General features: G+C 39.3%; 1 protein-coding gene across 1 annotated transcript; it reads left to right on the top strand.

Moving 5' to 3' along the window:
* Window positions 1-503: 503 nt before the first annotated feature.
* LOC128861078 (opsin, ultraviolet-sensitive) lies at window positions 504-19,915 on the top strand. Its single transcript, XM_054098964.1, has 4 exons — window positions 504-796; window positions 7,454-7,642; window positions 16,772-16,902; window positions 19,041-19,915. Exons 1-4 carry the CDS (start codon window positions 504-506, stop codon window positions 19,913-19,915), a joined length of 1,488 nt encoding a protein of 495 aa, XP_053954939.1.
* Window positions 19,916-23,347: the final 3,432 nt, after the last annotated feature.

The following is a 23,347-nucleotide window of genomic DNA, read 5'->3' as shown; positions in this document are numbered from 1 at the left end:
ACGACTAGTGATTAAAACAACAAATTTAAAATTTGTCTTGAAATGGGCAGCAGTAACGGCAGGGCATCAGCAGCAATTGGTGATTGCATCTTTAGTAGCACCCACATGACATTGACGCCGTCAAAGCGGAGCACAAGCGCTAAAAGTACAACAAACTCACATCCATTGCCATAAACGATTGTTGTTATTTATACTCTAAAAGAGCAGCAAACAGAGCAACGGCAAAGTGGAAGCGAACTTACAACGAAAACGATCGAAAAACTACAGCAATCGCAGCAGCCTGAACAACAACAACGAGTTTGACTACTACGACGCACAGCCATAAACGACAAACACAGCTGGTACCGAATTAAATTTTGTATTCTCAATCACATAAGGAACAACGTAATTGACTTGAACGTGTTGCCAGTGCAATACTGTATATGCAACACTTCAGAAACGATTGAATGGCGCAAGGGAAATAACTAACAGAAAAGCTGTAAGCGTGCCAGCAACGAATAGACATGTACAACACGTTGGCAATTAATCGCAGCACCAATAACAACAGTAGTGACAGTAGCAGTAACTTTGGCAGTCAAACTGGCAGAACCATCATGTCCGTTGCAACAACAATTGCCTCTACCTCTGCTACAATGGCAATGACCAATATACCCACCAATTTACTGCCGCCCAACAGCACGACAGACACCTTTGAAAATCCTTGGCCACTTGATGATAGTACCTGGTCAACGATGAATCAATCATCAACAGACAAAGACGATTTGATTGAAATGAATTTAGCAAATGAAACGTTAAAGTAAGTAAGAATTCACATACAGGGCGATTTAATAAGACCATCGATTTTTTTTTATAATTAAAACACAATAAAATTTGTTGAAATGTTGTTTTTGTTTTTTTGTATTCAATCTATTACACGCCCAACACGACTTATCCGGCAGGATGCGCATATCAAAATTGTTATGTTATCATAGTTTATGCTTCGTATAATTTATAATGCCCACAATATCATCTGGAACTAGTATCTCTAGCTTTTTGGCATATCACTTGATCAAAAATTTCTCGCAAAATATTCACAAAATTCAAAATACAAGTTTATTCCTCAAAAGCGATATTAACGCCTCCAAAGTACTGCCCATCAACTGCAACGCATTTTTACCAGCGTTTGGTTCAGCGCTCGAAACTTTTGTGTAACTCTATTTTGGGCGTAGCCATCAGAGCCGTCTTCGATTTTTTCACTACTTCCTTTCAACTGTTAAAACGCGTTTCCCGTAGTGATTTTTTGACTCGATCTTCTTCTTTATTTGCTATTCGTAATCGAATGTAAGCGAACATATAATTTAAAAGTAATAACATTTTTTTACAATTATTATTTTTTTTTTTTTTTTCAATACAAGTTTTGAACTATATTATATTTGAACATAATTTGCGGTCTCTAACTGATTTTAAGAGGGGACCCACCTGTTGTATACCGGTCCACTGCATTATGTTCCTCAGCCAAGAAAATTACTTACGCACAATCTGCCTTCCTTCAATCTGGCCCTGCAATATGAGTTGCAACAGTTCCGCAGAATATGCCCCCCCTCGTGTCATGCACTTGAGAAGCTGTTTGTCACCGTGAACTCTTCGCAGCACTTCTTCATTGGAAACGCGGTCGGCCCATGATGTCTTCAGCAATATCCGGAGAAGCCACATTTCAAATGCTTCCAGTATATGTATGTCGAATAGTTTTATGGTCCATATTTCCATGCCACATAGCAAAACTGACTATACATAGCATTTTGTGAAGCGCATTTTTAATTGAAGATTGAAGTTGCAACAATTTAGGACTTTGCCAATGAAATACGGATCTTGCCATTTCGAAACAACATCTCACTTCTGTTGAGATATCCCAATTTTTGTTGAGAAGACAACCAAGGTATCTAAAGCCGGTCACACGCATACAGTTTCAACTGATAGTTTAAACTGAACAGTTTAAACCGTCAGTTGAAACTGTACACTGTTGAAGCAAACACACATACAGTTCAATTCTTCAGTTTTGGCAATGGATTCGAAGAAGCAAGACGATATCGCCCATTTCGCTTTACTTTTTATCTTGTTAAAAAATAGTACCAGGTTCAATTTCATCCAATTTTTTTGCTAATTTGGTATATGCATTATCTTTTTTCATACGGTCATGATAATCATGACTCTTTACTTGCCAAAGACAAGGTTCCGATCGATACATTTCAATAAAATCGCTAATTATTTGATTAGGCTTATTACGCGCCATCTTAACTACGCGAAAATTATACTTTTAAAAAGGAATACCACAGAATACAACACACCTCCTCTTAATTGAACTGAGAAATGTACAGCGAACCCCCACACACGTAATAATCAGTTTAAACTTTCAGTTTAAAAAATTGAAAATTTCATTTGTCTCAGTTCAACTGTAGAGTTGAATTGAACTGAAACTGAAATATCCACACACGTGGATGTTAGACTGTACAGTTGAATTGTACAGTTTAAACTATCAGTTGAAACTGTATGTGTGTGGCCGGCTTAAGTTTATTTACTTTGAAGGCCAGCCAAGTTGTCACATAGTAGAGTTGTATCGTCGGCGTACCTGATGTTATTGATAATGACGTCATTTACTTTGATACTATCCACAATGTTTTCTAATACTTCCTAAAATATTATTTCGGATTAAATATTAAAGAGCAGTGGAGAGAGTATGCAGCCATGTCGAACACCTTTCGAAACCGGTATGTCTTCAATGCAGTCACCATCAACAACAATATGCGCTGTTTGGTGGTAATATAAATTTTCAGTTGCTTGGATTTCCTTTTCATCGATATTCAGAGATCTTAAAATATTGAACAATTTGTCATATTGCCCAGTGTCAAATGCTTTTTCGTAGTCTACGAAACATAGAAAGACATCTTTTTGTACATCTCTACATTTTTCAACAAGCCATTGGACACAGAATAAAGGTGTAGATCCTCGCTGTTTATAAGTTTCAGATGGAGTTTGAACAGGTCCTGTAGCTTTATCCGACTTCTTATTTTTAATAGCACTTTCAATTTCATTTTTACTTATCGAAAAACCGTAGATCTGCTATTATCAGTGAAAATGGTTTTTATATAATCTTCCCAAATAGCTTTGATCAAATAGAACAAATCTCAGAATCATTTCAAATATAACGATGACACTGTGCGACGGTGCGTTATCGTAATGCAAAATGCACGAGTTGCTTTCTCACAAATACTTCCTTTTTTGGAGAATTGCTTCACGTAAACATCTCATTACGCTCAAGTGCTAGTCCTTATTAGCTGTCTGACTTTCTGGAGGTGTAAAAAAAACCTGGTATACAATGCCGTTCTAATGTATAAAAACCGTAGGCATCACCTTTTTTTTTAACTGAAAACAGTGTGTTTTTTTGGCTGTTGGTTCATGTGGAGCTCTCCACTCACTACCTTATGTCTGATGTTTGAATTGCGTATCTTACTCATAAACTTACGTCTCGCCTCCAGTAATGATGCTGTTGGGCTTGATGAATTTTGGGTCGGATTCACTCTTCCAAATCATGCCTTTGGTAATATCCGCGCGGTGTCTCTTTAGCATGAAATTCGGGTCACTCGAGATCAAATTTACAGCAATACGATGCAAGCCCAAATGATTAACTACAATGTCCTCAATGGATCCGTAAGCAATGTTGAAGTCCTCTGTCAACTCCTTGTTGGTTAATTTGCGGTTATTGATCAACTTTTTTTTGTATTGTTAAGGGTGGTTAAGTTTCAAGGGCCGGTGTTGATTTTGAATAAAATACAATTTTTTAGGAAATTATTATCATTTCTCTTTATAATGATAATATTGGTATGGCGGCACACCTCCATCCGATGGTCCAAATTTTCGATGACGCTGAGGCATAATTGAGGTTCTATGCCGTTAATGTGCCGAATTATCTCATCCTTTAGCTCTTGAATTGTTGCTGGCTTATCGACGTACACCTTTTCTTTCAAATAACCCCAAAGAAAGAAGTCCCACGGTGTCAAATCACATGATCTTGGCGGCCAATTGACATCGCCGCGACGTGAGATTATTCGGCCATCAAATTTTTCGCGCAAAAGAGCCATTGTTTCGTTAGCTGGGTGACAAGTGGCACCGTCCTGTTGAAATCACATATCGCCAACATCCATATCTTCCAATTCGGGCCATAAAAAGTTCGTTATCTTCTCACGATAGCGAACACTATTCACAGTAACTGCCTGACCGGTCTCATTTTGAAAAAAATACGTCCCAATGATGCCGCCGGCCGATAAATCGCACCAAACAGTCACTCTTTGTGGGTGCATTGTTTTTTCGGCAGTCACTCTTGGATTATCACTCGCCCAAATGCGGAGATTCTGCTTATTGACGAGTCCACTGAGGAAATCATTCAAAAAGTCCACGACATGATTCTCGCTAATCGACGAACAAAAGTAACAGAGGCCATAGGTGGTTCAATCAGAATGACACTTTATATTTTACATGAAAAGTTGGCGGGTGTGGTGATTGCTCGCGATGGACAACAAGCGGATGCGGATGTTAAATTCGAAGCAGTATTTGAAGCCATTTAAGCGCGATCCGAAGACATTTTTGCATCGAGTAGTCACCGTTGATGAAACCTGGATTCATCATTACACAGCAGAAACTAAGCAACATTCAAAACAATGGATTTCTCACGGTTAATTCGCTCCAAAGAAGACGTGAAAGTGCCATCGGCCGGAAAGATCATGACGACGATTTTTTCGGATACGAACGGTGGCATCCTCATAGATTTTTTTGAAAAAGAAAGAATGATCACTGGGTAATACTGCAGTCAGTTTGTTGGACTACTTTCACAAAAAATTGAAGGAAACACGTCCCCATATGGCCAGAAAGAAGGTGCTGTTTCACCACAACAACCCACCCGCACATTCATTCGGAGTTATCGCCTCCAAACTGCATGAATTGGCTCCCTGTGACTTTTTTTGGAGGAGGGTCCCGCCAGCCCAAAACTTACACCAAGCAGGGACTCGTTGTATTTGCATAATTATTTTCTTAAATGACATGTGGACTTTCGGTACCCCAAATGTGCGCCCATGATGAAAAAATCCTTCAGTGCACGAAATGCACTTTTTGCATAACCACCATTTTCATAAAGCTTTTGGATTACTTTTACGCGTTATCCAACTGAGCATCATCACTCCCTAACTTAGTTTGCCAAAACCTGTAGTAGGTACCAATGGTCTGAAAAAAATGTAAATAAAAATTGATGTATCACAAATAATGACTGTAAAATGAAAAGATTCGCATCACCCTATGGCTACAGGTATATACTACACATCTACTATAATAGCAGGCAAATGCACTAATAGAGAGAACGCATGACAGGTGGGCAGTGAGCGAAAAGCCCTGGCGGACGCTAGGCAGGTGAAGAGTGTTGGCCAAAACACAAAACCTTTGTGATGGTGTGACGAGACGCATGCAAAGCTGCTCTATTTAACATTTAGCAGCAATATTTGTTGACATTTGCACATCTGCGAAAAATATTTGCTAAATGTAAGGCTCTAGCGTACAGTAATCGCACAGGTGTTCATAAATTGCGTACATATTTCGTTCAAATATTTATACAGTTAAATGCTTTAAAATTTGCATTGCATGCCAATTATCTTAAAATATTATAATGAACTGGTGAATAACATCTGGTCGACTTTACGTGGGTGCCTATTGACGTTGGCGTTAACGGTCATTTACGCTCCCAATTGGTAGTTTCGAAAGGACACACTAGCCACCTTGGTGCGGTTCGAGGCCTATCTCAACCTCTGCCGTATATTGACTTCAGTACCTGGTTGCCATGCAACTCCATATCGAGCCCGAAAAGACTCTAGCCGCATTTGAATATTAAGCCACAACAACCACGAACTCCGAAACGAAGAAAACACTGCCCACCAGTACACTCTGTTCTCGGTTTCAGCAGAAAATCCGGTGTTTTAAGTTAACTTCGGTAGGAAGTATGATGTTTTGATCCCAGATAGTACTCAATGGTTAAATCCAGAGAACTTATTAACGGGATTCAGCACACTTTCTACACGTATCCAAAACCGGTCATACAGAAACTGGATGGGTACTTAGACGAAGCCACTAACTACTCCTACGCTACAGGATAGATGGCTGCGGAATTCTTAACGGAAGTCTATGCCATCTTGAATCTACAATAGTATACTGGCTAATTGAGAAAAAGTGGCGTGGTAGTAGTATTGAAATTTGTTGTTACAGTCAAGCTGTACTGAAAGCTCTTGCTTACCCAGACTGCACTGTTCGAAATTAATCGGTGAATGTAAAACAAAACTGAACAGTGTTGCAAAACACAGCAAAGTTTGTCTTATTTGGGTGCTTGAACATTGTGGTTTTACAGGAAACGAGTCGGCTCACAGACTGGCTAATGAAGAAGCTGCAACCTGAAACCTTTTTAAATGGTAATACTGCATCGATTCTATTATGGATTGACGACTTCATGAGGTCTACCCATAGAAGAGGTTGGTCTGAAGGAACCAAACAGGAAATTAGCGACCTTTCTCCTAAAGCTTAGTAGGGGAAACCCGGGAGTGCAGGTGGATGTAATCACAGGGCATAACTCCTATGATGATCCAGTATACCTATCCCGTCTTGAGAATAAGGATACTGCAGAGCATTTTCTCTGTTGCTTCCGACGTTTTCTAGAATCAAACTGAAGCTGTTGATTTGCGATACACTGTAGAGCTCCTTGTTGACCGTGGCATTCTTTTCGAGCATTTCCCAGTGCACCATGTCCTCTCTGGATGAAGATCCTTTTTGCCTCTCGGCTTTCCCGTATCTCCTGGAGCCATCCACTCCTTTCTTTGCTTCATATTGATTTATAGGCACCATTTCTCATATCCCGTGACGCACCGCGTGTTCCTCGATGGCGTCGAGATGTTGAGAAGCAATTTAAGGGTGACATTCTTTCGTTGAGTTTGTGAGACACTTAGGCCATTGAATGAAGGTGATTGAGAACCGTTTTATGTGCGCACCTCATTTTCGCCGCTAATTCTGAACTGGTTTGACGACCGTTTCATTCAAAAGTGATTTTAGACGTTCTTCATCGAATTCAGAAGGTCTTCCGGTGCGGGACGTGCCATCGACATCAAAGTCGCCATTTTTGAACATTGCAAACCAGTTGCATATTGGCAGCTTTTTGACCTTCGATAAAAAGCAAAGAAGAGCAGGTGTCGTTAATGTTCCTTTTGCCTCTTCCATTTCTAAGCCTCAAAAATCAAAAAATAAAAACACTATGAACTTATTCCCCAACCCAATGTATTCGGAGGTTTGCCATTATCTGCCGGAGGGCGACCGCAATTAGAAAAAAAAGTTCTATCAATTGGTGTTTCGTGTCATGCGTTAAATTTGTTTGTTTTTTCTTTTACATTTGCAGTACTTCATATCCGGCACTAAGGCGTTACGATGGCAATTATGATGTTTCGTACATAGGGAGGATAAACACATTTTGGTTGCGATTCGAACCACCAAGTGCCCGCACTTACTATATTATGGCTATAATTTATATCATCATATCAACCGTTGGTTGTCTTGGCAATTCATTTGTCATATTTATGTTTATACGGTAAGTGAATGAACAAGATAATTGCCTCATTTCCATTCATACAATTACACTTATGTATATATCAAAGTAATTATGTGTTGTTAGTGCATGTCATGGGGGTATAAAAATAAAAAAATAAATAAATAATTGGCGCGTACACTTCTGTTAGGTGTTTGACCGAGCTCCTCCTCCTATTTGTGGTGTGCGTCTCGATGTTGTTCCACAAATGGAGGGACCTACAGTTTCAAGCCGACTCCGAACGGCAGATATTTTTATGAGGAGCTTTTTCATGGCAGAAATACACTCGGAGGTTTGCCATTGCCTGCCGAGGGGTGACCGCTATTAGAAAAATGTTTTTATTAATTTTGCTTTCACCGAGATTCGAACCAACGACCTCTCTGTGAATTCCGAATGGTAATCACGCACCAACCCATTCGGCTACGGCGGCCGCCAATGGGGGTATACATTTGTAAAAATACGGAGAAGTTCGTTTCATAGAAATTCATACAGAGGCTCACAGAAAATTGAAATTGAAATTTGAAAAGGTCGAGCCCAGGAGCAACAGGAGCTTTGGTAGCTCTTAGAACACTCAGGCTAAAAAGCCCATTGCATTTAAATTCTGGAAAGAGGGTAGATAGTCAAGGAGGGAAGAAGAAAATATCAGAGAAAGAGATAGGAAAAAATAAAGACAGAGATAGAGATAGTTAGTTCTATGAGAATTTTCCAGATTTCTTGGCAAATCTGTAAATATCCTCCAGTTTTAGAGAACGAATATTACTCATAGCAAAGGCAAGACATTCACAGAGAAAGTGCTCAGTGCTATCCGCCTCCTCCAAGCACGATAGGCACATTGGGTCCTCAATGATTCCAATGGTGGTCATACGCTGACTGTGTCCTGTAGTGATACCGACCATCAACCGAATGTCTTTCCTTCCAAGTTTAAGTAGAAAGTTTGACAGTTTTCTATTCGCACTTGTCACAAAACACTTTGCAGTTCTGCAGCGTTCTAGACCGGACCATCGCTCTTTATGTAAATTGCCTACATAATCGCAGATCCAATTCCTGATTCCTGCCGAACTATGGCCCTTGTGAGGCACCGCTGACCCACGGTTGGCCAATTCATCGGCAATTTCGTTTCTTTGAACATCGGAGTGTCGTGGAACCCATATAAGTACAAGTTTTGTCTTGCGACTGAATTAAACTTCTTCTTACATTCCCTCATTTCTTCGACGTTGCTGCAGAAATTTCTATAGGATTCGAGTTTGGCTTTCCGTACTTTTTTTTATATTCTCTCTGTATAAGTCAATGACTAGCCCAGTCCTCTTCTGTTTGGGTCTTTAAGGCCTTATTTAGAAGTTTTCTGGACCGTACACGAAGCTTCGACAGTTCAGGGTTCCACCAAGGAACCGCTTTGTCCTGTCTACTTTGACTGAGTGGGCACAGTTCCTCAAAGCAATTGATTAAAGTACCTTTTAATTTCTTAGTAGCATCTTCAATCATTTCTACTGATTTGAGTTTTTTCAGGTTTGGTAATCGCTCTGTTACAAGCTCACCATACCTGTCCCAGTCCACATTTCGAAGGTATTGATATTGTATCAATTCCCTGTCCGAATTTGATAAGACGATGGTCAGAAAGAGAGTCCTCTTCCAAAAGTCGCAATCGGTTGATTTGATTTCCAACTGACCTATTGGTAAGTGTTAAATCAATCACCTCTTGGTCACAAATGTTGGTTTGTTACCAGTATTTTGAATGACCAAATCGGATGACAGTATAAAATCCAGTAACTTGAGACCTTGCATTTGCTGCTTCCCCATATAATGTTCTGTGAATTTGCACCACAGCCCACTATTAGCCCCAGATTATTGGATTCTGCATCATAGAAGTATTTTGAATAGCCGCTTGCTTGTACAAGTTTAGAATTTCTGATGTATTAAACAGAGAAATTTACTATTTTAAATGCGTATGCCAACTGTTGCGCGTTTTCCAAAGATATTGGGTATTCAGCAAGTACAAATATTGCGCCGTTAAGTAATTGTAAGTACCTATAGGCGACTTCGATTCGCCATGCATTAGTGAGTGGTGAATATATGAAGCAAGTGTATAAATAAGTATGAGAAAAGGGCTGCCAAAGATTGCATTTGACCTTTTAGCATACCAAAAGAGAATTCGCAATGTTGAAGCAACAAAAGTCTCCTTGCACTTGGTCTAATGAAACTCTTAATGAAGAGAGTTGGCAGCTTTAATAGTAGAGAGTTATACCAGTTTTATGAGGTATAAACATACTCGTTAGCGGCGTTTTTTGCTCGATAACTTTATTATTGCTTTTACATGCAAATTTCAAATTTTGTCAAGTGAGCAGATCCCTTTTCATACTTAGGCAGTATGATAGTCACTGAAGATAGTGCTAAGATAGACGCTACCGCCAGAATAAGCATAGCAAACAGCGCGTTCGCACAACTTCGTTTCTTCAGGGTGCACACAAAGCTCCGAATTTTCAAGTCAAATGTAATGCCTTGCTGCTCTTGTATGACTCAGAAACCTGGCTTGGTAACATAATGATAGTGAACAAAATGCAAGGCTGCGTAAACAGATATTATCTGCGCAGGATAGTGAAGATATGGTGGGGTATTGTGCCGAGCAATGACGAGCTGTACGAGAGGTGTAAAACTCAACCGATAGTTGAGTTGATAAAGCTAAGAAAGGAGGAGAACGGTTCAGAAGAAAGTCGAAGAGTCTGAAAAGACGTGGAACGAAATTAAGCTAGTGGCTAAGAACAGAACAAGATGGAGATGTTTTATCAAGGCCCTATGCTCTAATATAGAAACTGATGGGGAGCAAATCTCAAACATGGCGAGCTGAGAAGTGGCGAATCGAAGACGCCTTATAACAAAAAACATGCTTGGCGATGAGATTCTGTGCTCACATAAGTATTTTGCTTACTAATTTTTATTCGATCACGTTTCGCTCGTTTATCTATTTTTAGCTGAGCTGGGGGCTTCTAGCGGATATTATTACTAGTTGAGGTACTATGAGCATCGACATGAATGCCAAAGGGTCAACCCTTCACCCTTTGATAGGCTTAGTAGATGCCGTCAAGCGATAGAAAATGTAACAAAACGGTGTAAAGAGCAATGTAATTTTTTATTTAATAATCTATAATACATTACAAAGTATCTTACATACTAGGCACACATGTAATTAAAAAAAAAACCAAATTTGGCTACTGAAATATTAGCAATCAATACCAGGTAGCTCAATAAGTTTTGCGGCTGGATAATAGAAGGAGTTGCTACTCGCCAAAGTTTTTCATTTTTATTATGTTGGTACGCTCTTCATATGAACGTAATTAAAGTTTCATTTGAATCTATCAAGTAATTTTTTGCTTACAAGCCTTTTAGTATCGACATGTTACAGTATTTTCTCAAATGGAAAAAATCAAGTATCGTGCGGTAATTGAATTGTCATTTTTTGAAGGTTTAAAAGCAAAAGATATTTATGAGCGAAAGTTGAAAGAGTATAAGGACTATTCAAAATCAATTAGTGCAGTATAAACCTTGAAGACGATCCACGCCAAGGACGTCCACCAGCAACGACATCAAAAACTGTGGAAAAAATACAGAATTTCTTATTGTAAAATCGTCGAGTCACTCAACGAAATTTAGTAGAAGCCCTAGCCATCTCTTTGGCGGAAATGGCAGTGTGAGCAATATTTTGACAGAAGTATTGGAATTCAGAAACCTGTGTGCACAATGAGTGCTAACAATGGAACAAAAACACGTTCGAATGCGACTTTTACAGGGCGACATTTAGAGGGTGTTGTGCGTCGATGCATCACTATGAATGAGACTTGTGTCTACCATGTCATGTGTCACCATGCTCCTAAATCAAAACAAGAAGTTAAGGAGTGGTGTGAACCTGGTTCTTCGGCTCCGATACGAATTTATGTCCAGAAATCGGCCAAGTAGTCGTTACATCAGTTTTTTGGAACGCGAAGGGAAGTTTGTTTGTGGATTATTTGCAAACTGGTAAAATAATAAATTCTGAATATTAATATATTATAATCTTTTAGACCAGCTGTTGGAAAAAATTCGTGAAAAAAGACCCAGTTTGCAAAAGAAAAAAATATTTTTCACAAGAGCATTTTGGCAATGGCTTAAATCTATGCATTCGAATTGTTAGAGCATCCATCGTATTCACCAGGTTTATCCCCTAGTGACTTCCATCTTTTTCCAGATGTAAAAAATTCATGCGCGGGAAGCATTTTTCATCAAATGATGAGGTCATAACAGCTGTTGTCATATTTTGCAGCCCTTCCAGATTCGGAGCTGGAATTCATAAACTGGAATCTCGTTGGAACAAGTGGAATAATGATCAGGGAAGCTATACTGAAAAATAAAGTGTATTTCAAACTATAAAATTGTGCTTTTTTTAACGAACCGCAAAAGCTATTGAGAAAGCCTAGTAGTCCATTGCTAGTCAAACATTTCGGGAAAGTAGATGGTATTGACACTCGCTATCTTTGTTTTTAATTTAATTAAAAGAAAAATGTATTCTTCATCTCTGTTGCGAGACATTCACTTTCATATCCGTACTAAAACTATACGTTACACTTATCCATTTCATCTTAAAACGCTTAACACGAATTATGCGCGTAATGCTTCACGCACCTAGATAATTTAATGAGTTCGAGTTACATTTCGCTTGAAATTTCCATGTCGAAGAAATAATTTTTTAGCTCTGTTTTTTAATTATCTTTAATAATTTAAGCTCATATTAGCTTTAAGACGTCTATTAAAACTATGATAAAATAAAATGAATGAACAAATTGTCACTCCAGCAGCATATCCCAAAAATGAGATCTAAAATGAGAAGAAATGGATTTAAGATGTTATACTACTGTGGGCAAAAAGTAAGGGAAATTTATTTGTCAAACTTCGCGGGATTAAAATTTCGCTTTAGTTATTTTTTTCATGAGTTGGCAGCACTGTTATTAACATCTGGGCCAACTGTCATGTGAATGTCATTATCAGAAACACATATATTTACGCTTGTGTTTACCAAACGACCAAGAGTGCATTTTTCGATTTTTACAATGTCTGATTTAATTGAGCAGAGAAGTGCCATCAAATTTTGATTGCGGAATGAAATTTCTGCTGCGGAAACGTTTAGCATGTTGCAGAAGGCATTTGGTGATTCGACCATGTCGCAGAAAAATGTTTATAAGTGGTACAAAGACTTCAAAGAGGGTCGAGAACGTGTTGATGACTTGGAGCGCTCCGGACGACCATCGCCGTCAACAGATGACCAACACGTCAATAAAGTGAAGGAGTTAGTGCTCAAAAATCGTCGGTTGACCGTTAAAGACCTTACTGATATGATCGGAATATCAGAAGGATCTGTGAAAACCATTTTGAAAGATCATTTGGGCCCTCGTTTGGTACCGAAAACTCTCATTTTCTTGGAAATAAGTCGTCGCGTTGATGTGTGTGAAACAATGCTTTCAGACTATCAGGACAAGCTCAAATGCATCATTACGGGAGATGAGACTTGGATTTATGCTTACGACCCTGAAACAACCGACCAATCAAGCGAATATCGTGCTAAAGGCGAGGCCAGACCGAAAAGAGCACGTCAAAGTCGTTGATGACAGTTTTTTTCGATTTTCGTGGTGTGGTGCACTATGAATTCCTTCCACCTGGCCAAACTGTTAAGAAGGAATATTATTTGAGCGTTATGCGTCGTTTACGTGAAGCAATTCGTCTAAAAAGACCAGAATTATGGGCCAACAACTCTTGATTTTTGCAACACGATAATGCACCGTCTCACACTGCACTCGTTCTTCGTGACCATTTCGCCAAAAATTCCACGCATATCATTCCGCAACCACCGTATTCGCTTGATTTGGCTCCGTGTGACTTCTGGCTATTCCCAAAACTCAAGAGACCACTCGGGGAACGCATTTCGTGTCGATTGAGGAGATAAAAGCTGAATAGAAGAAGGTGCTGATGGCTATACCGGAAATGGACTATTTGGGATGTTTCGGGGATTGGAAATATCGTTGGCATAAGTGTATTTTATCGAGAGGGGATTATTTTGAAGGGGATGAAATTGATTTACAAGAATAAATAAAGATTTTTCATTTTACAACCAAATGCACCTTACTTTTTGCCAACAGTAGTATATATAATTGGCGCCTAAGGTGTTTGGCCGAGCAGTTTTAAGCCGACTTCGAACGCCAGATATTTTATATGAGGAGCTTTTTCATAGCAGAAATACACTCGGAGCTTTGCCATTGCCTGCCGCGGGGCGACCACTATTAGAAAAGCTTTTTCTTCATTTTGGTGTTTCCCGAAGATTCGAAGCTAGGTTTGCTCCGATATCCGAATGGTAGTCACGCACACCAACCCATTCGGCTACGGCGGCCGCTGATGTATAGATCGACTAGGTTCTAATCAAATTGAATCGTTCACTGCCTGTTCAAAGGAAAGCCATGCATTCTTATTTGACTTCTTTGTGTCTTCCTGATTGAGACAACTGTACTTGTACTAGAATCTCTATGAGGCTGTCCTAAATCGCTGATCGAGTGCCAATTTTTGTGGTGAAATCTTAAGAAATTGTATTTTTCTAAATTTACATAAATATATTCAAGTAATTTTTAACATATAAAACCCATTTTCTGCCCTTATTAAATCCGCCACTGGTAATTTACCGCACATGAGCACACCTGAATGGAAGAACAATGAACACATTTGAGTGAGAGTTCAATAAGGGATTTGAGGTGTTGAGTTGAAGGGCAGATGTGCACAGATACATATGTGCATACCTGACTATGGTCCACTTTTGAGAAGGCTAGACAAAGTGCTGAGTATGCAATTGCATTTGTGTGTGGAATCGTCATGTGAACGACTGTTGACACTGACATATTCTCCGAGATTATAGCATACCCGCACATTGATAGATATAATGTATATAAGTACATATGAGTACTGTACTGTGTATGTATATTGTAACATACTTATACATGCACAATCATAATAGGAGAATAAATACATCTGTACATCTACATATACATATATTTGAAAAATGCTTAGATTTTATTTATTTGATGATACTTGAAATTGTCTTAGGCTGGGCATTTCTGCCACCTCCGACAAGGTAGCTATGACATATGTTTAGCTGTTTTACATTCAATTAGCGGTATATATGTATGTAAGTACATAGAGTACTAATGTAAGTACACGATTTATATGTATAAGCCTTGCCATGGCTACCGTTGTGTTTATCTTTCTGCAGTCCTTCGAAAATGTTGGATGGAGAAAAGATTCAAAACACAATTTTGCCACTATTTGTGTATAAGTACTAGTAACTAGCTAATTTAAAAACGATATACAGGGTTTGATTGAAAAGTAATGAGCCTTATTTTTTTAAGCAGTTTTCTTAAACCTTTTGGCTTACACAACTAATATTCTTTAAAATAGGACCCTTGAGCGTCAATACACCGCTGGTAGCGGTCCTTCCACGGCAGGAAACAATTTTTAAACTCATCCGCCGGAATCGCGTTCAATTCGGCTGTCACAGTTCTTTGGATCGCCTCAATGGAGTCGAAACGCCTCCCTTTCAGCTTTCTTTTCAGGCGCGGGAACAAGAAGAAGTGCGGAGGAAACAGGTCTGCGCTATAGAGAGGGTGGGGAAGCACCGGAACCCCCATCTTGGCTAATGCAGATGTGCAGAGGAAAGCGGTGTGCGCCGGCGCATTGTCGTGATGAAGGGTCCAATTGTTGACGAGATCGGGCCGAACCCTTGAACGACTTGTGCCACCGTTTTACCTGGGTACTGGACAGAGATTTGTCCCCGTAAGCCTCCTTGAGAAACCCAATGGTTTCGGTACTCGTTTTGTTTAGCTTTACGCAAATTTGATCGAGTAACGTTGCTCCAACGATCGCTGCATTTTCGCCACTGCAAAATCCTAACATACTTTTAAAACAGCTTTCACTTGACTGCACCGCTGTTTCTAGCGAACTGTGACCGGTTTCTAGTGGAAGGGGAAGGTCCAACGATCATTTTCCCCCACCAACCGATTCGGTTGATCACTTGGCAGATGCTCCGCGCGTGAAGGCTCATTACTTTTCAATCAAACCCTGTATGTATGTACTTATTACATATTTACTTATTTTTGTTTTTATGTTTGCTCTGTGAATTAATTTATTGTTACTTTTTTGCTTACAAGAATGAAGTCGAAAATATTTTCCTTACTTTGATCTATCAGGTGTATTAAATCTGAAACTTTTTCGATTGGCTCCATGTTGCATATATCTGCATGGCAAATTAATAGGTATGTATATCTGTTCGAAATTTGTTAACGACTTTATGTTAAAGTTTCATACATTTAATTTTATACTTTCGCCTCAAAGTTTTTCCAGGCATGAAATACTGGTTGGTTTAAAAAGTTCGGTACGAAATGTACTTTAAAACAGGGTGTAGAGCTTTAGCTTACTGATGGGTGCCAAATAGAATCAGTGCCGAGGCGTTTCAAGAAGGCAATTGCAATGGGAAAAACGACTTCCATTTTTTGGCAGTTTATGAGATCCACACCCTAGAGCTATGTGCCAGAGAATGTGATTGACAAAATATAATATAATGTTTTTTTTCCGGCCGCCGTGGTCGAATGGGTTGGTGCGTAACTACCATTCGGATATCGGAGCGAACCTAGCTTCGAATCTTCGTGAATCACTAAAATGAAGAAAAAGCTTTTCTAATAGCGGTCGCACCTCGGCAACCAATGGCAAACCTACGATTTCTGCCAAGAAAAAACCATCCCCCGTTCGGAGTTGGGTGAAAACTGTAGGGTCCTTCATTAGTGGAACAACAACAAGATACACAACATAAATAGAAGGAGGAGCTTAGCCAAACACCTGAAGTGTGCGCGCAAATTATTTATTTATTTATTCTTTTTTTTTTTAATCATAGTCCGAATTCTGGTTTGTTTATATCTAAAAAAAGTCAGTTAGGCCCTAGGTTTCTAAAAATATAACTCACTATTGCCTTTATCACATAAATTTCACATTTATGTTATATATATAATATATTAAACTTGATTTTTATTACAAAATACATTTCTAACAAACCACTCGTTTGGCATTTTCTTACAGCTGCAAGTCCTTGCGCACACCTGCAAACATATTGGTCATCAATTTGGCTGTGAGTGATCTTCTCATGTTGAGCAAATGCCCCATTGCCATTTATAATAACTTCAAACAAGGTCCAGCCCTTGGTGATGTTGGTAAGTAAAACAGAGAGAGTAATTGAGTTGCAAGTAAAAGTAAAAATAAAATCAAAAAGTGCATACCTCGATTTACTTAGTTTTTGCTAGACAGTGGTGTATACTGATACTTGATACTTTCAACATTATTTCTAATTTATCGAAACACCAGTTCGAAAGTTCAAAACTTTATTTGATCACCACAAAAAACTTCATTTCAATAAGTCAAATTAATAACTCCTCAATCCATCACTTTGCAAAGAAACTTTCCTAATCCTTGCTCTTAAATGATCGCCCAGTGTTGCCTGTCATCTGTAAAAGTAGTAGGGGTTGCTCTGCCCGAAACAGTATTGGAAATCTGCTAGAACTTTTTCAGAATGCGTACCGCTCTCGTTATTAACGAACTTAAATCGAGTCCTACTAATAAAGATTTTTCTATCCTTGGATATAAATGAAGAGTAAGGCGGATAGTAGAACACTGAAATGATGTATTTATTCAGAATCCTTTTGATAGAGAATACGGAATAAGCGAATGCATTTTCTTGAAAGAGAACCGATCATAGTTTACTGCTGTCTATATTTCTATGAAGGCAGTTTTTTTTTTGTCGGGACATACTAGCAAGTACATCACTCAGACACAATTAAGTTCATTGTACTGCACTCGAATTCCCTTTATTATTTTCTTTAAATCTACTCGACTTCCGAAGAAATCTGAATAGATTTTGTGATGCCAAGGAGCCAAGGGGGTCGCTTCTTAACACATCAGTGCCAAAGTTTTCAAGCCTGGTTCGAGAGAAGGTAGTCCGCCGTCTCATCCCCCCTTCCACATGCTGAACAGAGTGCACAGTCTGAGATGCCCATCTTTTCCATGTGCTTTGCTCATAGAAAGTGGCCCGTCTTCAATCCAACCATCCTCCTACAGTCCCCTCTGCTTAGTGATAGGAGGAACTGCGACAGTTGGTCGGACATGACAGGTAACATCAGTTTCGTCCATCTGTAGGCTTTCTCAGCCTGTCAAGCTCGCTTGTGGGTTAGAGTAACCAGTTTGATGGCTGCAGAAGGGAATGGCGGAACGGGCTCCGGGCCAGGCAGTTGGCCTCAGATCCCATCCTAGCTAAAGAGTCAGAGATGTCGCTACCCGCGTTAGTCACGTATCCCAGGACCTATGTTAGCATCGGGCTATTATATCGACATAGTTCAGCCTGGATTTACAGGACTCGACTACCCTTGAAGTGCTTGGAGGGCTGTCTATGGCCATGAGCGCAGCTGGGCGGTCGCTGCAGACACATATAGATCTGCCCCTCCATCTGTTTTCCACAATTAAGTTCATTGCTTCTGCACAAGTTACACTTCTGCATGAAACACAGATACGCACATTCCAAGAGCAAAGTGTAGTTTTGCCCCGCTGGGTTCCACGTAGACACCAGAGCCAGAGCCGTGCTTGGTCCTGGAGCCATCCGCGAAAATGAGTAAGCAGTGTTTGCCGGGCTCATTTTCGGAGTTTGTCCACAATTGTGCCTCTGGCAGCACCACACTGTATCTCTTGTCAAGCACGACTCTGGATGGTATGGAGTTAAGAGCATGGCGAGATTTGTTAGATCGAAGTCCATGCCTACTCTGTTGACCAATGCCGGACAGGGGCCGTAAAAATTCCTATTGAATTTCAGCCTGCAGATGGACTCACCATGACCTTTCCAGCCAATGGGAGCAGATTCGCCAGAGAACTCCATTGTTTTGATTGACGTTTAGTTTCTAGTGTGGGATGATGAATCCTGGTTTTACCAACGGTGACAACTCGACGCTCAAGTCGAATGTCGCTTAAATTTCTCCAAACACTGCTTCGAAGTTAACAGCTGCATCCGCTTATTGTCCACCAAATGCAAAATAACCTATCAACCAATCTGAAATTTATTTTGTTGTCGTTTGATAGATGGCAGCGCTTCATCACTAACACCAACTTCCCTCAGGAACGTCTTCTGTCATCAAACACGGATACTTATTGCATCGCCCTCGTATTTATATTTTAAGAAAGCTAAAAACTAAGCGTCTTCTGATAAATGATTACAAAATATTTTTTCTATAAAATAATTCTATAAACGGTTAACTTATTTTGCTGCATCTTCTTTATGTATCTTTTTTGTTCTACTTCTTACTTATAGGTTGTCGCATCTACGGCTTCGTCGGCGGCCTTAGTGGCACCGCATCAATAGGAACACTAACTGCCATAGCACTCGATCGATATAATGTTGTCGTGCATCCACTCGACCCATTACGTAAGACGGCCAAACTACGTTCTACCTACGTTATAACCATAATTTGGATCTACAGTTTTGCCTTCTCCATTGTGCCAGCTCTGGATATTGGTCTATCTGTATATGTACCCGAAGGTTTCCTTACCACCTGCAGTTTCGATTACCTTGACAAAGGTCTAGGTCCGCGCATTTTCATGTTTTCATTCTTCGTAGCCGCGTGGTGTGTGCCCTTCAGCATCATCTGTTTCTCATATTTCTACATCTTGAAAGTGGTGTTTGCCGCCAATCGCATACAATCCAACAAAGATAAGAATAAGACTGAACAAAACTTGGCCATAAATATTGCGGGTATCATCGGTTTGTGGTTTCTAGCTTGGACGCCATACTCAGTAGTCGCTATGATGGGCGTTTTCGGAAAACAGAAATATCTAACGCCACTAAGTTCAATGATACCGGCGCTCTTCTGCAAGACTTCAGCCTGCATTAATCCGTATCTTTATGCGGCGACACATCCACGCTTTCGCATGGAATTTCGTCGCCTCTGGATGGGGCGAAGGCAATTACGTCGTACCTCGACGACACGCTCATCATATCTAACACGTTCGTCGACTAGGCGTTTGAGTGTTTTCAAAGATGTAGACATGAGAAATCGTAGTAATGATAATACGAAAAAAAATAATAATTTGCAAGCACTACAAGAAGTGACGGAGGAGAACGATGAAAATTATGAATTTTCGATACAGGGAAATTTTAGCGATGGCATAGAGCAAAGCCGTTTCTAATAAACGGAGCTTTTTGTCGTTTTTTGTTTTCGTTTTAACTAGAAACTTCTGATTGGAAAAAAAATGTTGTTAACTTTACAAACTTGCGCAAGTTTTAAGTGCATAAGCCGTATAACTAAGTACTTGTGTACTTGGTTTAGGAAGTATGAAAAGATGTTGTACTTGGAAAACCATAGACTCAACCGTAACTGAATTTTGAATTAAGCCGATGCATGCACCCTTATTGGTATTTTGGAATAAGCCCAGCAGAGTCTGGAATCATCGCTATATCATTATTCATCAAAGTCAAACAAAGAGTGGGACCCCTACCTTTTTTGCACATTTAAGTGAGCTACTCTTTTTAAGTTTCTTTAAATCTACTCGACTTCCGAAGAAATCTGAGTAAAACTTGTGGTACCAAGGAGAAAAGTTGATCGCTTCTTAACACATCAGTTCTAAAGGCCAAACGCACAAAAAGTGATCCGCGATCTCATCCTCCTTTCCACATGCTAGGCAGAGGGCACTGTCTGAGAGGCTTACCTTTTTCATGTACTTTGCCCATAACTAGAAAGTGGCCCATCACCAAACCAACCAGCTGCCTACAGTCGCTTCTGCTTAATAACAGGAGGATCTGCGACAGTCGGTCGGATATGATAGATAACATCAGTTTTGTCCATCTGCAGCCTCTCTCAGCCTGCCAAGCAGAAAGGAGAGTTCATTGCTTCTAGAACACCATACACCTCCGCTTGAAGCACAAATGCGTAAATTCCAAGAGCAAAGTGTAGTTTTGTCCGGCTGAATTTCACATAGACACCAGAGCCGGAACGATGCTCGGTACTGGAGCCATCCGTGAAAATGCGTAAACAGTGTTTGCCGGGCTCATTTTCAGAGTTTGACCACAATTGAGACTCTGGCACCACAACACTGTATCTCTTTTTAAGTACGACTCCCGATAGCATGGAGTCAAGGGGCATGGATAGAATCGTTGGATCATGTCTTCTATGTTGCCCAAAGCAGTTTACTATCGAGGATTACTCCAAGATACTTGATTTCTTTGGAGAGCTAGACTGTGACTCCTTTTAGCTTAGGCAGAAGGAGTCCATCAAGCATCGCGATAGCCTATTAGAGTAGCACCAAGTGTCAATCATATCCAGGTTCTGCACTTTTCTACAGATATTCATAAGCGAAGGGGCTGTTAAAAGACATGCAATGTCGTCCGCATATGCTTGTGCGTAGACTCAGCATTCATTTAAGGTAGGGAGTAAAGGATCGATCATCATGCACCAGAGCACTGGATCGACCCCCTTGCCCTTGGGGGCAGCCTCTATTAACCGCGGATGATATCAGCAGATCTTTCTCTGCTCACAGCCTGACGATTCTTTTAGCTAGCACTGAACGAATTCAATTCACTAGCACCCGGTCTACGACATGCCTAGTAGCAGAGCTGCACATACTGTCCAGAGTGGCATTATCAAACGCCCCCTTTATGTCCAAAAAGATACCCATACCATAGTCCATTCTGTCGATGGCTACGTCCCTAGCAACAAGATTTAAAAGTGCCGATTCTCAGGATTTTCCACTTTGATAGGCATATCAAAACGGCAGATTAGTGGTAAAAATTACCTATCACTATTGAAGAGATATGGGAAAATATTCCATCTAAACTCTAGTAGACTGCGCGCAACGACGTCTACAAGCAGTAATTAGAGCAAAAGGATGTTACACAAAATATTGTATTTGTTCAACAATTTTCCTTTACGTCCATATTTTTGTAAAATTAAGTTATTATTTTGTTTATTGGAAAACTTTCAAATAAACTAAATATTTTATTTTTTTTTCGTTTTTCTTAATAAAAGAATGAATTGCATACTTTATATTGGCTTTAGCCTTTCAAAAATTGGCTTTTACTGTTCTCAAGTTGCAAAGGATTGAAGTCAGAACACACAAGTGTCCCAGTTTATTTTTGGCTCACTGTATATTAGGGCGGGTCGATTTAAAAACTGCTCATTGCTCTGTGAAAATCGTATTCTAGGGATCAAAATAAGAAACTTTGCCGAAGGAATCATACCTCTAAAACGAATTCTGATGTATCCCAATTTAAAAATATAACCATTTTTGGCCTTTACATGAAAAAATCAGCTAAATGGCTATGTTTTTTCTTTATTTTTATTTATTTATAATAATATTTATTATTTATTTACTATATAATAATATCTATTTTTTCTCTTAAGAAATTTATTTAGTCAGAACATAAGTAAATGAAAAAATGAATTTAAGTGAGTTATAGAAAAGAAAATTAAAAAGTTCGACCCAAATTGGGGGACATCAGAATTCGTTTTAGAGGTATGGTTCCTTCGGCAAAGTTTCTTATTTTGATCCCTAGAATATGATTTTCACAAAGCAATGGACGATTTTTTTGCCTCCCCACAAATCGACCCGGCCTACTGTACATATAATTTTTTAAGCTAAAGCTTACAATCGGACTGAAGCCCTTGCTCGGGAATAAAGATTCAGCAGACTCTATGGCAGTAACAATTAATTTTCAATTTTCAATCATAATTTCAAAATCATATTACAAAATTTGTTTTTTTTTTATTTATCGCTTTGGTAGGCCTAACTTCCGGCTCTACTGGGAAGTAGCACATGCATCCCATATATGTGCATAAGTATGTGTGTATACATATCGAATGTCTGTACTTAAGTTTTGTAATATGACTAAGGCTTTCTAACTGACCTACAAATGACTTTTTAAAGAGTGTACGTAAAAGTACAATAGTTAAAAAACAAGTACCTAGGCAATAATTTTATAGAACTATGGAAGCCATTTAAAATTACTTATTTAGGGGAATTTTAAGAAATCTTAAAAATACCGTTATATGGAAACAAACTAATAAAAATTATATCATAGTGGCTCCACATTTTATAAAATAAGTATATATATTTATGTAAGTAAGTTTTAAAGTTGAAAAAAATTATGAAGAATTTTCTTCTGTCATCGAATTGCTGAGTATTTAATGAAAATGTTTAGGCATAGGATTACAAATTAGGGTTGCCACATATCTTACTAAAATGTATCTTTATTTTGCATTGAAGTACCATATAAGAATGCTATCATCATCATCATCGTCATCATCATCGGCTCCTGTTTCTCCCACTGGAGCATAGGGTCTCCGTAAAACACCACCATCTGGTTCTGTTTCTTGCAAGAAGCTTGATTTCGTTTCAAGTTTTTCCTGACGATTCAACGTCCTTCTGGACCCTTCTCCTCTAAGATATTTTACCATGTAATGTTACTACTTATATACTATATAAACCTGGTCTGTGCACATTGAATGGGCTTTTCGTTACTTCAGACTTAATTTAAGGCTTAACTAAGGATTAACTTAGAACTCAATTGGCTTAGCTTAAAATTCAAATCGCCCACTAAACCCACAAATTCACTACAATCCCACC

This window comes from Anastrepha ludens, chromosome 4 (assembly GCF_028408465.1).
Source record: "Anastrepha ludens isolate Willacy chromosome 4, idAnaLude1.1, whole genome shotgun sequence".
Classification (NCBI taxonomy): domain Eukaryota; kingdom Metazoa; phylum Arthropoda; class Insecta; order Diptera; family Tephritidae; genus Anastrepha; species Anastrepha ludens.
This window is presented reverse-complemented; position numbering and strand designations above follow the sequence as displayed.